This window comes from Cardiocondyla obscurior, linkage group LG05, assembly GCF_019399895.1.
Source record: "Cardiocondyla obscurior isolate alpha-2009 linkage group LG05, Cobs3.1, whole genome shotgun sequence".
NCBI classification, from domain to species: Eukaryota; Metazoa; Arthropoda; class Insecta; order Hymenoptera; family Formicidae; genus Cardiocondyla; species Cardiocondyla obscurior.
Window position 1 is genome coordinate 2385239 of NC_091868.1, and position 18060 is coordinate 2403298.

Consider the following 18060-nt stretch of genomic DNA (forward strand, 5'->3'; position numbering starts at 1 on the left):
GTAATTTCTGTCTGGTAGTAAACTACGTTAATGAAGTGTTCAGGCGAGGATATGTCATTTAAGTACATTATACGAGCGTGTGAAGCGGGTCGCTTTGAAAACAATACGTTATTATTACTTTAAACGATTATTATTCCCGTTGTTGTAAGACGTATTGTTTAATTTTAATAATACTATTCAGAAAATGACTACGCGTAATCATAATTAAAAAAAAAAAAATAAATTAAAAAAATAAGAGTTGTACTTCACGCAAATAAAAATTAATTATTGAGTAAGATTTTAATATAATTATAAGCCATTTAAAGTATTTAAAGAAGAAACAAGTTTTCCAAACGTTTTAATCTACAATCCTGTCGCTTAATAAAGCCATTTTTCCCTTAATGATATAATCTTAGGTGCGATGGATACGTATTTTCAGCCGACTTATAATCTATGACACTTATCTCGAACGTCAATATTCATGGAGCCACTCGCCGTCTCGCTTTAATGAATAAAGCCATGACGCAAAGTTGCAATTCGCAACGAAACGGAAACACGTAACATCGACGAATTGGCATTTATACTATCGAAAGCTTGTCGTCGGTCGAGAATTACGCGATTGAGTAGTACTAAAGCCTGCTTTTAGTGTCCATTTGGCGCGACGTTGCTTACGATACCGATCTTATTGCGAACGGATATACCTCGCGTAATGTCCTAAAAAGACACAACCGGCAAATGAGATGCGTTATATGCAGGAATAATGATTGATTTTTTTCTTTTTTTTTCTTCTTTTTACCCATTTTAAATCTCTTTCCTGGGAGAGAAATGCGAGGCGCGTTGAGCTTGATGGCTCGGCCGCGGCTCCGTAACGAATATACGCGCTTAGTGCAATCATCTTAATTTCTCAAAGCTTCTCTATATAGAGATACCGTACGCGTAGGGTGGATATTAAAGACGTGCGTGACACGATCCGGCATCGTAAAACGAATGCGATCGCGCGCACCTGAATACAGGTCTGGTAAATGAAATGAATTATCAGAAACGACCGTTCGATATTCCTCCCTCTTTCTTTTTTTTTTTTAATTCCGGGGTTTAACTCCGAGAGAGGAGCTTACGTACAGTGTGTTCGGCTCGTAAAGGCCCGATCGCCACAGCTGATTCCGCGTATTGAGTACGTGCTTACGCAGCGTAATCACTTTAATTTCTCAATATTTCCCGGAGTGTACCAGTGCGTATGCAGCGAGCGATATTAAAGACGTGCGTGACAATCTCATATCGTATAATGAACGTACGCGATCGCGTATCTCTCTTTCTTTGTCCGGACGCGAGCCACAGTGCCAGCGCTAAATACAGGGGGTTCGACGCGGCGTAATTCATTGCTTGCTCTTTTGATCTCGTTTACCCGTATCTGTGAAATAATAAGACGAGCGCCGCGCGCGGTTTGTGTGCTCACGTAAAAAGCCGTGTAATTAAGATGCGGCGCGATAAGTGCGTCGAGTCGCGAGTTCGATTTGTCACACGAGATGCGTGCCGTTCGTAAAATGTTTACCGAAAATTTCATCAAACTCTTATTACTTTTTATCATTTATTAACACGCAAATACCTAGAACGATTTTTAAACGCATATATTTTTTTTAACGTTATTTTTTATTTCTCAAATACCCTCAGTATATTTATTCCTAAATTTTTAGCCTGTTTTCTATCCTTTTAAAAAAAAAAAAATTTTTAATTGACATATTACATTTTGAAATATGAGCAATAAGAAATTGAATGACGAAGATAGTGTGCTATTAGAGAGTTATTCTCTTTTCTTCTTTATTTATCATGTATTTAATGGTATTTAGCTCCACGGAAAAGTTGACGTTTGAAATTAATTTAATTGATAAGAAATCGCGGACATTAATTTTACGGATGATTGCCCAGATTCTGGCTTGAAAGCTCTATCGTATTTACTTCTCTTTGCGCTCAACGTGTCGCTGTCATCGCGATTAATACGCCGTTGCATCGCAGAGATGCATCAACATGTTGACCATATCATTTACTCCCATGATTTGTGCACGAAGACGTAAATATCTCACGTATATCTGCATTTTCTTTTACAAAACAACTTGCGCATTTCCACAATAATTATCACCGTTTAATATGACGAACGCTCAGTGGATATCAATCGGTTCAAAGACAAGTATTTAAAAGTTATCTTTTAAATTTACCAAAAAAAAAAACAAACAAACAGATACATTATTGTTCATTTCGATTATTGAATATAAAAAATTTCCTTTGCCAATTAAATTAACTCCCCTTTTTTCTCCTACTGCTATTTGAATACAGTTAGCCGTACGGTTTTAATTTTCGCGACTTATTCTGGTTTGGATACGCAGACTTAATTCACGACGAGAACTAAGGATTATGAGACTGAAAATCGCATAGGTATGTCCAAAAAAAAAAAAAAAAGAAAAAAAGTTAAGCTCAGTTCCGCGTATTATTTGACGTGGCATTAATTAGATCTTTTTGCTCCTGACATGATTGGAAACACATCGATTAAACGTAGCTCGCCACTTCGGAAAATCAATGATGATGGGAACTAACCCGGCTCTGTTATTACGAGCATGTAATCGATAAACGCGGATGAGACATTCGAGGTGTACCATACGGCTTTTTGTTTTTAAGAACAGATGCGTACATGATCGTTTACCTGTCTGTTATAAACGGTACAAGAGCACTCAATACGCGACGTAAGTGAACGTCTCAAAAAGGTTTAATGCAACCAGAATTAGGAGCTTCGCGAGGCAAGCAGTGTCGTAAAGTAACAATAATACTCATACCGCCGCGATTCGTAATCGCTGATCGCCGAGTGATTAACGAGATAAAATCATCGGGTATTAAACGATAACGATTACCGCAAAGTGATATGTCCAGGATATAAAATCCCTTAACGACAGATTAATCCCTTTTTAAGGGACCCCAACGTACCAATTAATTAACGTTTACGCGGTTGATCAATAAGATATAAATTTAAAAGATTTTCTCCCACAGGCAAACCGTGATTGCGTGCCGCGCCATTACGTTAGTTTCACTTAGCATGTCGGAGAAATTATTAAAGGAATTGTAGCAATAGGAACGCGCGATTACAAAATATCGAGCCGGCGTATTACAAGAAAAATAATGAGAAAATGGTGCGAGGTAGTGGTTAATAACAAGGTAGGGCACAGAATTAAAACAGCTCTCGTGCTATCTCAAAGTACAGATTGCACTTCTTTTTAATGACGGTAGCACGTAACACGTAATAATAATTGATTGAGAAGTAATTATATTTCAATTATATTTAATTTCGTATTACGAAAGAAAATCACAATCGAAGTATTACTACAAAATAACATTAATAGACAGAAACGTCTAATTTGTTTCTATCTATTTTTTCGTTATTTCGTTGAGTTGGATATCTAATAATATTACTGCGTGAAATTTATGTACATTACTTAACTCGACAAGCGGTTACGTGCTATTATTACTAGTGCTCTTTAAAATACAATCGCGTTAAAGCCAAAATAATATAATTATATAACTGTATCGACGATTAAAAAAAAATTATTTTTACCGAAAAATATGTGATACCATTTATTTTAATTATTCATAAACAACGCAGGCTTCGATGTCGCACATCGATCCCTGATCGCGGCTTACATGCGTTTATACATTTTATGTCCGCGAGTCTAATACCGTGCCCTATTTTACGGTCGCGCGAAGATTAATTACGTCGGAACTCGCGCACGAGTTTACGACGTCGTTACGAGCTCAGTGCAACACAGTGCTCGCGATTTGCGACAATAAGCCTTATACATTGACAGTCTGGTACCGACGTTCTTATCTAACCGTGTAATTTAATTGAATTGCCGCCTAAAAAAATTTTCCACGTCTATATGGAGGAACGTTTCCGCGAAAGCGTGCCGTTGCGAGCGTCTGCGAGACGTTTATAGAAAATTATTCGATTTATACCAGTGACTAGAATTCATCGATTCTTAGTATCAAAGTACTTATCGTATCTTCCTCCTCCTCCTCCTCTATGAAAAAGGACGATATAGATTGCAAATAGACGTCACAGATAATATCTAAAGGGCAGTCGCGTACTTTCGTTTGAATATTGCTTTATTATTTTTTTCGTCGATGTTATTAAAAAAAGATTAATTAATAATCGTACTTTGTATTCGGGGTAATAAATTATAAGCAGTGCATTTACGGGTGCGTAGGTTACGACGCGTAACGCATTTGACATAATCTGATAATTCAGGAATAAGTGACTTACGTTCATTAATGGATACACTCATTTTTTGACAACGCTTGAAAGAGCGATGATCGATGATACGTCTCGCGCGATAAGTCGCTGACAAACCGCGCGTTGGTGTTAATGGATATATACACAGATTTTACAGATGTAGCGTGTCGTAGCGAAATTAACAGCCTTTTCTGTTAAACGAACATCAACACTCTAATTAAGTTAGTAATTGATTGTGTCCCACGCCGGCACATTACAGGTGTAAAATTATTTCCCTTTCTGTTAAAAAGAATGTCATACAAAATTTCTAAAGACTTTTTTTTTCCCAATTCTTTTAACAGAAGGACAGAAAATTTTACACCTGTAATGTGTCGGTTAATTGCTAACTGCACTTAAGCCCAGCAGAAAGGCACTCAATTAGAGTGTTGATGTTCGTTTAACGAAAAAAAAAAACAAGCTGTTAATTGTACTACGACGTGTTACATCTGTAAATCTGCGTATATCTTCAAAACTTTTTTTTTATTTTAATTTCTATCATTAGAAAAAAGAAAAAAAAATTTGACACCTGTAACGTGCCGGCGAGTAGCACGATTAATTACAATAATAACTTACTCGCGTTAATATTAATAAAATTGCAATATTAATTTAATAATAAATATTAATATCAATTTATGCTTTATACGTCATTATCACGTCACTGTTACAATCTAAAATATTTAAAAAAAAACCATATATAATTTCTCAGATTTTGTATTAATTTCGCAGCAACATTTAAATATATACGAGTCTTTTAATTTGTTTATTTTGTTTATCATTTACGTTAGTCGAACGGTTGGTTGTACCGTCGCGTAATCCAGCGAAAATCGACGCGACAAGTCGCGTTAATTGCATACCGTTGATAAACAACAGACGAAGACCGATTATCTCTTTCGCGATGGCAGGCGCGCAATAAAAAGCATAAAGCGAAATTTCTCTCATGCAATATTCATCGAGGATATGGTGCCAGAAGCGTCGGTAATTACTAATGAAGCAAGGGCGTACGACGTCGCTCGTGTCTGACACATCGTGTGTCTGTAAATTGCCGACATCGCATCGCGCCAGATAGCGAGTGTACGTCAATAACGGGATAGATGTATGCGAATTTGATCGATTCGATCGCCTTGAATGATTTTATCGGCCTTTTTCACTCAATGGTATTTTTATGTGACGTACGTTGCAATTTGAGACATCAAACTTTTTCTTTTTGCCTTACACACGCACGCAAATATTTATATCGTATTAATTAATTATTGGAAAATTTTACGAAAGCACGTTAAATTAAATTAAAAATCTTGATATTTATTATCAGCTATTTTTTTTTTTTTTTTTCTTGTCAAACGTCTGTGCTTTTAGTTCTTTCTTCTGATCATACTTGTGCGGCTTATAAGAGGAATTTCGAAAAAAAAAGATGTACCGAATGTAGTATTACTCTGATATCTTATAACGAATTTACATACATTTCTCGTTTATCCAATTAAACCATGTATAAGGAAATTCCTTCGTTCTTAATTGAAGATTTTTAACGATAAGTACTGCACTGCTATTCCGTTAAATACTATTATCGAAAGAAATTTATCTATAGTGAATTTTATTATTATCACATAAAACCTCGTTGAGTTGAAGTGTGCATATATGTCACGATAATTTTAATAAACCCGGCGGGAATTTAATGCAAATTTAATTACGAAAAAATTACGAAATTTTTATCAAAATTTAATACGCATTACGGGAGAGCAGCTAATTAAAATAGTCGAGGGATCAATCGCTGATAGGAATCATTGTATTAACTATAGAATAATAAAATAATTCAAAAATATAAAATATCGCGTATGTGTAACAGTAAAATGGTTCCTCGTAAAATCTCACATACGTGATAACGTAATGCAATAATGATAACTAATACATTGAATTGTCTCATTATTTATTTTCAACGCCTGTGATCGATACGTGCCGATTTGCAGGCGCGCATCGGAAATAACCATGCAGTTGTATACGCGCGATATTTCTGAATCTGAATCAGTCTGACGAATCGAGCGCACGAACTTTCCCCGTCATCGATTGATACATCCCAAGACTTCGCCGACCGTTGCGTCCTGCAAGGCCGAATCCGTGCGTATCGTCACGTAATATTCGTTTATCTACGTGATTCGAGGCACGCATCTCGCGGCAGCGTCTTTACACAAGCGGCGCGGAATGCAAACGTCATATAACGACGGCAATAAAATTGTGCGCATTGAGCGAATTGATCTCGATGATGCGAGCAACGAAAAAAAAAAAAAAAAAAACTCATAAATATATATATAAAAGCCTATATTTTAGATTGGAAGAGGACGAGAGAGAAAGTATTATTTTTTGCTCTACAACCAGTGGAGAAGAAATGCTTTTCTTTTTCCTTTCGAAATTGTTAGTGATATCTTTTATTAAAATTTTTCTGTGATATTAGAAAAACGAATCACGCGTGGGAAATCGTAGCTCCGTAACGTGAATCACTTGCACCGGTCGACAGGATTTATGCAATCCGCGCACATTTTTCCGTTTCACGCATTACGGTAAATCCCTAAATTATCGAATAGAACGCATACATTATTCGAGCGGAGAAACGCAGACGCCGCCCGGTGGTCAAGTTACTTTTTCCTCGGCAGCGGCACGGAGATTGGAATCGATGAAAGAAGAAACGGGAGGATTTATCGCGATGGCGGATAAAATTTACGCTCATCTGATTAAATCCCAAACGCTCGCCGCCGCGCTCGAATCCTATCTCATGGCAAATTAGCGTGGATATCGTGGGCTTAGGTTAAGTGGAAACTAAAAACTTTAACGAGGACAAATAACCAAAAGCTTGGCACGTGATAGGTAGACACACGCTGGTCCACCCCGTCGCTTTAAATCACCGCCTACAATTTGGAGGTCGCCGGGTTAGCAACTAAGTTGCGATTAAAATATAATTACAAGCGAGGCGAGATTAATTATATACGTACGCGTGATAAACCAGAAGGATATATTTGACAAAATAACTAACACACGCTTTAAAATAAAAAAAATTTTAACTCTACTATTTTATTCTCTATTCAACGAATGACGTTATTAAAAAAAAATAAAATAAAATAAAAAATAAAACATTAAAATAAAATTTAAAAAAAATAAAAAAATTAGGTCAAATTTGGAAATGTAACAAATTTGGGTGATAAGTGGAAGAACATCTACCAAGAATCGCCGAGAAAATAAACAGAGCAGACAATGCAAACGCGAACGATGGAGTTATACAAGCAGGTGTAAAAGACCTCGTACATCCGCGTGCCTAACGTAACTCGTTTACATTGAAAGCCGCGGTGTTTGTTGAAAGAATATGCATCAAATAATTGTAAATGTTATGGCATCGGTCGAGAGGAGGCCGAAATTATTCCAGGCGCATTAAAATGCTCGCCGGCCCGTCGTTATGAACTATACATGCGTCACTACGGTAGCGGAAACAAGCCACGCGGAAAGCGATTCAATAAAATAATCTCCGACACGGATGTGTGCTTATTCACCGATGTCGTAAGATATGACATACTTCAGCAGCTGCATTTTACAAACAACGATACCGTCAAGTTTCTCGATTCGTCAGACTATGGTTTTTTTTTCCAAAAGCTAATTAACTAAATCCAAATAACGTCCTTATGATATAATTAGAAAATATTATATTTTATCTTGCTGCTCGTCGATTAATTAATTTATTTAATTTATTCCTAATAAATTTCGAAACTCACAGTTTATTATAAATTTTGTTTTTAATAGCTTATTTGTTAATAAAATTAATTACGTGTATTCTATTTTAATGATAATGATCTCATCGTTCGAGGATGCTCTTTCATTTATATTCGAGCCGACTTGATTCGAGGAGGTAAAATCGTCACTGTTTTTACTTTGAAAATCGACTGCAGTTTTTAATTGTCGCACGTGTCATTAAAAAAAAAGTGAAATTAAGGGAGAGAATTATGAGTGTCAAGAAGAGGCCACTAACCCGAGGGTTATGTCACGAGGAATAGACTCGTTGCCGGCGTTGTCCTCATGGCGTACCGAAATAGAAATCTTGTTAATGCTACGTATTTTCTGCCATAATAAACCGTTCTTCTCACACGTTCCTCGTTGTTTAAACTCTCGGAATTAAATCGATGTATTATCGATAACCGATCGCTAATGCAAATATTTTCCTATCATATCAAACTTACGAATCTTAAATTTTCCGATGCAATTATTTCATCAGATTGCATATCGCTTAGCAAGCAATCGTGTACTGTATTCAGTTTTTATTTCTAAACGGAAACCCCCTCTCCCTTCCCCCCTCCCCGAGCTCTGTATTAAGATTAAAAATTAATTTTCTAGTCAAATGTGCGAAACTGAAATAAATTCAATTAAATTCCTAAATTCAAACGCGTCTGTGCGTGCTAATCGCTGTCAACGATAGCGTAATCCTAACGTAATTTGAGAAATGTCTGTAACTCGAGCGCTTCTTTAAACCCGGAAATAGGATAATGCCTTCATTCATTGACAATTCAGGAAAGGTAGGGCTAAAGTAACAGCTGGAAGTATGCCAGGTTTCTCAATGTGCCATAAAGATACATTCACTTCGCGCAATTTACTAAAGACGAAGATAAGGACACCGAATAACATTCAAGTTGCACTTAATTGTCAATGACTTCTAACATGATAACTCATTTATTATTATCTATCATCTCGCAACTAATAGAATTTTTTTTAAATACTGTATAAGTAAAAAAGACAAAAAAAATACTTGACATCTTTAATCTAAAATTGCGTTCAGTTTCAATATAGAAAGTACCTACGTACAAATCTTTTAAATCGATATTTTATATCTTTAAAAGTTATAGCGATGTTCAAAATACGCGATAACCATTTCGAGTATTTAATTTCGCTGGCAGAAGCGCGTCTTGCCTCGAAGGGACAGTCATATAAAGAAAGGGCTCAGACGAGGCGAGAGCCACGGGTAGAACCAAAATGACACAGAGAGGTATAGAGAGACGGTATGCGGTACACCGCGGCGTTCGGTGATAAATCGTCGTCCACGGTCTCTTTGCTCGAGTAATTTGTGCCGCTAAATGGCCACCGACTGGCATAACTCCTTCTCGTGGAGTCGCGCCTATACAGAAACAACAGCGACGTGTGGAACAACACGCGTATCTCCTTGCGTAAATCTCTCCTTTGATAATCCTTAGAAATTGAGATACGGAAGGAAGAAAAAAAAAGAGAAAAGGTTCCGCAGTCAAATTGTATATTCGCGTATAATTGTCGATATAAAAAAAATCAAATATAACGTTTACAAAAAATTATGAAGCGTTAGAAAAACATTACGAAGAGAACATTCAAGAATCCGAGGGTGCCCCGTATTTCTTTATTCAAGTCCAACTGAATTCCACGTCGCTACGAGCGGATGCTTCTGCCAGCGATAGCTCACCACGCGCTAGGATTTCAAAGGCACGAAAAGCCGACGGGGCTCGCGGCTTAATAAATACGTTTCGCGAGTAATTCACGTCGCTAAATGGACAACATAGGATCTCGTAACTCTACGGACGACGTTCGCAGAAGCGTCACGTGTTTTTGCGGCGCAGAAAGGGATAGCGGCGCGACTTGATTCCGAATGCAGAGAGAATTATCGAATTTTTCAGGAGACGTTGTTTGTTCCCTTAAATCCTACGCCAGACGCGGTCTTCTGTAATTGAATTTCGCGCAACGCGGCCTTTACCCCGCTTTGTGAATTTGCGCTCCTCATTTAGACGTCATTCCCGCCGTGTATTACTCCGATTTAATTTTATTTATCCTGTTTCGTCTGCGGTATTACGCTGTTTTCTACGTTCGTTGCGGATACGTCGTGACAGATTTATCGTGCCCTTGTATTCATTAAAGCTTTAGATGTTGCTACTTCTTTCCCTCCGTTTCATTTGCAAATTTACGAGGTTTATTCGCGTCAGAATACAGATGTAACAAATCCCGCCACTTCTTGAAGTGTTTTGCGGTATTCTTCCGAATAAAGTGTTTCCAGCAAAGACTTTTAATTAAGGTGAGATTATCGCGAACGCGGTTGTTAGAGCGAACGCATCCTCCTGTCGCGGTATCGCGAGCGGTGAATCGTCAACGATTAATCGTCCTTAGAATTTAAAACGAGATCTGGGACAGTTACGATGTTTCTAATTGTACGTTAAAAAACGAAGACAGGATCAGTCATATTTGCATATGTTAAGGAATAAACTAACCATCCGGTATTTAATGAACAACATTGCCGGTATCTGTATAAACGTTTAAAACAACGCGATGTTAGGAAACATCAAGTAACGTTGCCGCAATTAATTTATATTAATAATATTCCATTAATTAAACTGAAGTGAAATTGTTCTATAATAATGAGCGAACTTTAGTAATTTTCTCACATAATTCTTTAACAGTTTCTGCACGCGGTAGGTAATCCCGTCAACCAATATATCCCACGATACTCCTCTCAATTTGTAGCGTTAAACGTTTTTCAGCTGGCATCTTTCAGAAACAACCTAATCATGTTAATTTCACATTCTCTCTCTTTCTCTCTCTCTCTCCCCTTCTCTTTCTATCTACGCTCAATATGTAAATCGATCGTGCTTTGATCGGACACGAGACAGCATCCACGAATATCGTGGAAGGCGCCTCTCGGGCAGAATCTATAAAAATTCCAGACATCTTATTTTCCTTCCATGAAAACGGCGGGTAGGTAGGTACACGGAGCTAAAACACCACAGGCGGTCTTGACGCCCGGCCAAGACTAATAACCCCGAAAAGACAAAAAGGAGATGCTGTCGATGCCGGTGGAAAGCGAGGAAGCGAGAAAGGAACACGCGGTCAACGGAACTAAAGTCCAGATGACGGAATTGGCGAATGCGCGGCTTAAGGCCCAGAAATTTAATAGGCAAAGAAATTTATTTCATTAGATGTGAAACGATGAACGAAAGTCTATGTTATATATCTCTTTTACAAGTATTAAAATAGTACAAGTGTTTGAAAAAAAAAAAAATTAAATAAAACATAAACATTATTAATTAAAATTTTTTTTCGCGAGTAAAGTCTTTAAAACAATTTTTTCTTTTTTTTTCCTTCGCTCTTTATGCGTTTGTTGAGAATTTGCCGCGGATCGGAAAGACATTTGAGAGGTCGTGGAGTCCTTGGTACGGCCGAGGCTCTCGAAAGTCGAAAGTGGGCCCGCTGTAAAGGGGGCAGGCCCTCCGTAATAAACGTTGATTTAGGTGGCGTATCAACGGGCAACGTGCCGACCGCGCTTATGACACACCGCGACGCTCGTTTATTATTCGTATCCTCTTCGCGTTTCTAAGGGGAGGCACGAGACCGCGAGGTGCGGAAAGAGATAGAGAGGGAGAGAAAGGAATCTTGTGAGATTATCCGCGAGGTGCGGCCCCGGCAGCCAACGATCGTGAAACCGAAGACGAGCAATTACTCGAGTGAGACTGGTCGGGGCAGCTCGGCCTTGCTAATTAAACCAGGGGACAGCGAAAGCAATGCCGCATGACGATCGCTAATCGACGCGCAACGATCCTATGATATAAATTAACGAAAACGACAGCTAATAGATTGATGACTGCCGGCCAAGCTAGATCTTAACTAGCAGAATAGCTCATCCGTATCAAATCGTTCTATGCACTTATCTAGAGGATGATTATCAATGTGGATAATTATCATAAAACGTTGCGATTATTTTTTTTATTTGATTTTATTTGCTAATAAATATCCCTGAATATTTTCTAAAGTGTTCTTTAGATGAAATTTGCAGTTTATTCGTCAATTAGACACCTTCTCTCGAACTGTTTTAATTGAATAAATCATCAAACTTATCTGTTTTATATAATATATATAAAAATACTCGTAAATAATCCGATATTGTGCAATTGAAAAGCCGCGAAAGGTATATGTGTGATATATATCCACGCTGCGGATTATGACATTATCTGAATAATCGATGGGTACAGTTAGCCACATCGCTTCGGTCGGCAATCCTTTTTTGTGCGATTTTTGATTTACGAGCGAAACGTGCTTGTATTATTTCTACCTCATACACGACTTACGCTTTGAACGATTTGTAGAGAGATTTTTGAAATAATATATAGTCACCGAAGCGTTCAATGAGATGAAAACTATATATGCTCGCTAACTGAGAAAACTCTCATCTCATGTAAAAAAAAAAAAAGAACTTTTTATTCCCTCCCAATATTTTTTCCCCCCTTAATTTTTTACTCTTAATAAGACAATTGTTCAATACTTGCTCATTAGGTATTGATTCTATTTTCTTATTTCCGGAAAAAAAGAAAACATTAAAAAATAATTTTCATAAATTAATTTTTGAAAGATATAACTCTATTTAATATCTTTACTAAAATTATGCGTATAACAAACGTTGCGATTACGTCACAAATGGTTTATTGTCGTTATTAAGAGTATTTACATATTGAAACATAGGCTCATATACTAAGGATAATTGCTTCATTGTGCCCGGAGCGAGCTAAGGTAACGACTTGTAAAATGCGCGCGCGAGGAAATTTATTGGTTTTGTTAAATCTCAAAGCGCTCGTTATTGTGATGCATCGTAAACCATACGCGATCGCTAACGCGGTTTATATTCATATTACGAGCGGTATTTTTTTTTTCACAGCACGTGTACTTTAAACGTGTCAGATATGTGGACATTTAAGTAAAGTTACTTTCGGTTCGTTCTATTCCGTCGAAATGTTACCGTTCCATAAAAAAAAATTTATAAAATTGAAACGATAATAAAATAATAAATATTTTTCTAAAAATATCCCTAGTTAAATTAGTTGCACAAACGTGCGCCTATAATTGTACTCCCTATGGATTCTGTGAGTACAGATAGTAATCTTTTGTAGAAAAATTGCCTGAGACACGACTGAATTTTATTATTTAATTTTATATCGCGATATGTTTTATTTTTAACGAGTAGAGCAGATTCCCTATAGTTAGTAGAAAAAGATATGACTGACTAACCTGTAGATGTGCCCCGCAGCGGAGTTACGGCAACAATCCTGTAACAAATAAAAATATTTAATATAGAGATGTTCAAATATCGAAACATATTTTTTTCAAAAATTAAAATTTTATTGTCTTTACTGATTATCAAAATCTCTAATTTTTTTATGTAAATGGTGTGATAACTGTTAATATTTTATAATTAAAAAATAATTTTTACCTTAAAGTTGCTCCGCTGCTGCATGATGTCTCTCCTAGACCTCGTCCTCCTCTCAGGATGTTGGTTGTTAACTGGCTCAGGATGTTGGTTGGTTGTTGAATTCTCCTTCATTGCACAGCACTCACAAAAAACCCGAAAAAGAAATTAAAGATCGCGCTAATATGTTCGACTCTTTAAAAAAAAAAAAAAAAACGCAAATATTAAATTATAAATCGCGCTAATATGTACGATTCTCCCAAAAAAAAACCCGAATATTAAATTATAAATCGCGCGAAGTTGTAACAATACTCCCGAAAAAAATTACCGAATATTAAATTATAAATCGCGCGAAGTTTATGCGATACTTCCGAAAAAATTCGAATAATAAATAAAAAAAAATGCGCGAAGTTATACGACCTCTCGAAAAAACCGACGAACCGCCCGGCGGTTCGTTTATTAATTATTGGCAATAATTTTACTTTCACTACGTCCAAATCTGAAACAGAAAAATAAAAATTTGCTTTGTTAATAAAAAATTAAGTATTGATATAAATGCAATAAAAATGTATAAATCAAATAGAAATAAAAATTTCTGCGTTAGTAAAAGTACAAGCATAACTATTTTTTGCCGAACACGAGACCCGCCATTTAATGCTGTTAGCTGCCCGCTAATTAATAATTAATATGTCGCAGAATTTAAGAATTACTATTAAAATGACAGAGATTATTTTATATATTTTTTATTTAATTTTATATAAATAATATTCACCTTCAGGCTGCTCCGTCCGAAGCAGGATGCCCATCCTGAGCCTCCTCCTCCTCTCAGTGAGGGTGTCGAGTCGAGTCATCCTTCCACGTGGGCACTCGCGGAAAATCCGGACCGTGACTTTAAAATCGCGAAAAGCTAATAAGGTTCTCAATTAATTTCTCGCGCGAAACTAAACGACACTCGCGTTCCTAACCTTCGTACAACAAAATCCGCCCGAAACTAAGCGACACTTTCGAAATTTACGACCGACGAACTGACTGCAGTTCGTATGTTCATGATTTCGGCGGCGAGAATACTTTCGACGGCAGCGAGAGCACGATCCCCCTTCGAATCTAAACAGAAAAAGAGAGCATGATTTATAGTATAAGAATACAGATCAAGAATATTAGTAGAACACGTGTACAATTATTTTCAGGCGTACACGAAACTTACTAGCGCCCTTGGTTGCGTAACTCGATCATCGTAAGCGAAGATCGCAAAACACAACACGCGCGAGTCTCGCGAGTCGCCGAGATTGTCCTAGGTCTCAATTGTAGGTCAACGACACGTCCGCCGCGTGGCCGACTGCTGTGGACTAGACTATTGCGCGTGAGGGAAGCGTGATCACCGCGCGCGCGAGTCCCGCGAGTCGCCGAGATTGTCCTAGGTCTCGTTTGTAGGTCAACGACACGTCCGCCGCGTGGCCGGCTGCTCTGAACTAGGCTATTGCGCGTGGGGGAAGCGTGATCACCGCGCGCGAGATCCACGTACGCCGTTCTTGAGGCCCGTACGCCGCTCACGCCCCCGACCCCTCGCCCCCTTCTCGTCTCTTACTCGCGACACACCGAAAACGTAACGACAACTCATACATAAAGAATAACTTACCAAATCTGGTGCTCTTTAAGGAGCTTTAACTCCGATATGAACGGAGCGTTCTATGCTGCGTATTGTTTGCTCGACCGCTGGAGAAGGACACCTGCCGCTAGCACTCTAGCTGCTCGGCTCCCAGTCTCCCCACTCCGCCGCCTTATCGGCGTCTCTCATTCTCCCGTTCTTCGTCCCGGTTTCACGCGCTACGCGCTGTAAAATAATTTATATATTGAATACTATTATATATTTAATATTAATTTCTATGCCACACGAACTTTACGTAATTAAACTATGGAAGTATACGTATTTAACGTCCAACCCCTCGCCCCCTTCTCGTCTCTGACTCGCGACATACCAAAAACGTACCTAAAATTTATATATAAAGAATCACTTACCTAATCTGGTGCTCTTTAAGGAGCTTTAATTCCGATATGAACGGAGTGCTCTGTGCTGCGTGTTGTTTGCTCGACCGCTGGAGAAGGACGACACCTGCCGCTGGACTTCGGCCGCTCGGTTTTCAGTCTCCCCACTTCACCGCCTTATCGGCGTCTCTCTTTCTCCTGTTCTTCGTCCCGGTTTCACGCGCTGCGCGCTGTAAAATAATTTATATGTTGAATACTATTATATATTTAATAATAATTTTTATGCCACACGAACTTTACGTAATTAAACTATGGAAGTATATGTATTTAACGTCCGAATGTACGTATAAATTACATATAAAGGGACAAAGAGCATTTAAAGTGCTATATAAGAAATTGCTGTCTCGATATATAATTTTTTAATCGCGCGGAGCTCCGTTCCTTACGTTTTTTTCCTGTGACTCGGCTTCTCGGTCTTTCAATTAAGGAATCCTCTTGTTACCTCGCGCGATGTTACGTATGCCGCGTCTTTGTCGCGTATCTCGCCTGCGTAAGTTAAAGCGTTACAATAATAGCTTTTCGCGGCTCGCAACGTTTGCCGATCGCGGTGCGTAAGTTTCTGAATGTAATACCTGCTCTCGGTGAGAAATTCCAAGCCCGGCACGAAGGCGAAATTTATCTGCGACGTGCTGAGGTATCGTTCGACGATCATTGCGGGGGGTCTAGCGGCCATCATTGTTTCGAGAGAGCGTCGATATGAAGTTGCCGCGGAGAAAGTCCATCAATTATGATGGCTGACTACGAGCGCTCGAGCGCGCGGAGTTCAATTCAAAACGAAGCGATTTTTAATCATGACGTCGCGAGGAGAATCGTGGAAATCGCGCTAAGCCGAAAGAGATGATACAATAACGATGAAATACGGGTAGTAGAAAACACGGCCTGACGCTCGGCCTTGTTTGTGACGTGTAAAATATGCACACCGGAAGATATAAAATCGAAGGAATCGAGAATAAAAGAGTCACATACTTCCAGTCTAGCAGCGAAAATTATTAAACGTAAAATAATATTCTTTAAAATAATAATTAAAAATTGACAAAAAAAAATTTAATTGTTACTATTAATAATTGTTTTTATACATAAATATATATTTTTTTTTAGCCATCTTTCAAAGGAAATCGGTAGGAGCAAACGGACAATTGATCATTCAAGGCATGGCGACTTGTCTTTTCCTCTGCATGGATTCCTGCGGTGGACTTTACGGTTCGGTAAGTAGAGCTTTTTTTTTTCTTTAAACTTTTTCATGCATTTTTACGAGTATCGGATCACGCCTCGCAAAATATTATAAACAATTTTTAAACAAAATTAAAAAATATCTCTAATGTAAACGTGCATTGTACAAAATTAAAACAATGCAAAATTCTCTTTTAATATCTTTGACACGCAAAAATAAATAATTGATTCTGCAGGCAAAATGACAAATAAATAATAAATTACTCACTTGAAGCTTGTTCCGCCGTCACGGAGCAGCCGATGCCTCTCAGCCTTCCTCCTCCTCTCAGCCTTCTTTAACTGTAGCACTCACTCGCGAAAGCAACGTTAATTACAATCGCGTGCGTAATAATCACCGGAATACGACAACAGCACGGCACTTTGCATAGTGTTAATCGCACGCGACACGCACTTCGTTCCATTACGACAGGATAGTAACGAAAGAAAAGAAAATATGCGTTAAGTATTACGAGCTACTTGACTTTTTCACAACGTTTCACGTAATAAATAAATTCCCAGCGATGCGAGAAATTTCCGCAAGCTGTAAAAAAAAAAAAAAAAAAAACGATTATTACACATCAATTCGTTACTAGTCAATTTTAGTTTTATTGTATTTTGCGTTTCGATATACAAACCTAATAAGTAATCCCGTTCTACTCCAAGGATTGATGCTTTCAATGTAGCGTATCGTTTCATTTATACCAGGCATATTATCTGTGCACATGCCCTACCCACAATTAGGTTGATCAGTTTTATTTCCTGTTTGCACTGCTTCAGGTGGTAGATAATTAAAGAACGAAGGATCTCATGGTTGTGAATTCATCTCCCTTCACGTTTCTTTAAATCAATCTTCAAATTATCAAACTTGACGAAAATCAAACTGGATCAACATTGTTTTACGCCGACTCTCTGTAACAAGTAAATCAAACGTTTTGTTTTAATTCGGTTTAATATTGTTGACTAAAATATTAGGATTTAAAGTATATTCGGAATGAATAGCGCGCTTGTGAGAGGCTTGTAATATTTAAATTAAATAAAATTAATAATATTGCATACGTCATGCGTTCTTTAATTTATGTACAATGTTCCATCGCGCGGCACTACATATCGCCCGTCGTCGTGTCGCGTCAGTAACGTTCTCGTATTGGAATTAAAGCAGCATCAGAGCGGTAAAATGTAGTTTGAGAACCGCCGTCATGCTGCTTTGTCGTCGTGGTGAACGGAGCAGCAGAAGAACCTACCCGCGGAATGCGAAACACTCGGCGGTTAATCGGAAGCGTGAAGCACGAAGGGCAGCTCGAGAAAG

The 18060-nt window shown here is 38.0% G+C and overlaps 1 protein-coding gene and 1 long non-coding RNA gene across 2 annotated transcripts in view; one reads left to right on the forward strand and one right to left on the reverse strand.

Moving 5' to 3' along the window:
* LOC139102420 (uncharacterized) overlaps positions 1-18060 on the reverse strand; it is a 101177-nt gene that overhangs the window by 49550 nt on the left and 33567 nt on the right. Inside the window, exons 4-10 of the long non-coding RNA XR_011545694.1 lie at positions 17390-17663; positions 16984-17295; positions 15519-15715; positions 15139-15333; positions 14275-14606; positions 13527-14001; positions 13325-13362 (exon numbers count right to left, since the gene is read on the reverse strand). This is a non-coding gene — a long non-coding RNA (uncharacterized lncRNA). The remainder of the gene's footprint in view (positions 1-13324; positions 13363-13526; positions 14002-14274; positions 14607-15138; positions 15334-15518; positions 15716-16983; positions 17296-17389; positions 17664-18060) is intronic.
* LOC139102403 (uncharacterized) overlaps positions 1-18060 on the forward strand; it is a 58973-nt gene that overhangs the window by 28276 nt on the left and 12637 nt on the right. The window contains exon 2 of the mRNA XM_070656278.1: positions 16644-16750. Coding sequence (XP_070512379.1) covers positions 16644-16750 — 107 coding nt within the window. The remainder of the gene's footprint in view (positions 1-16643; positions 16751-18060) is intronic.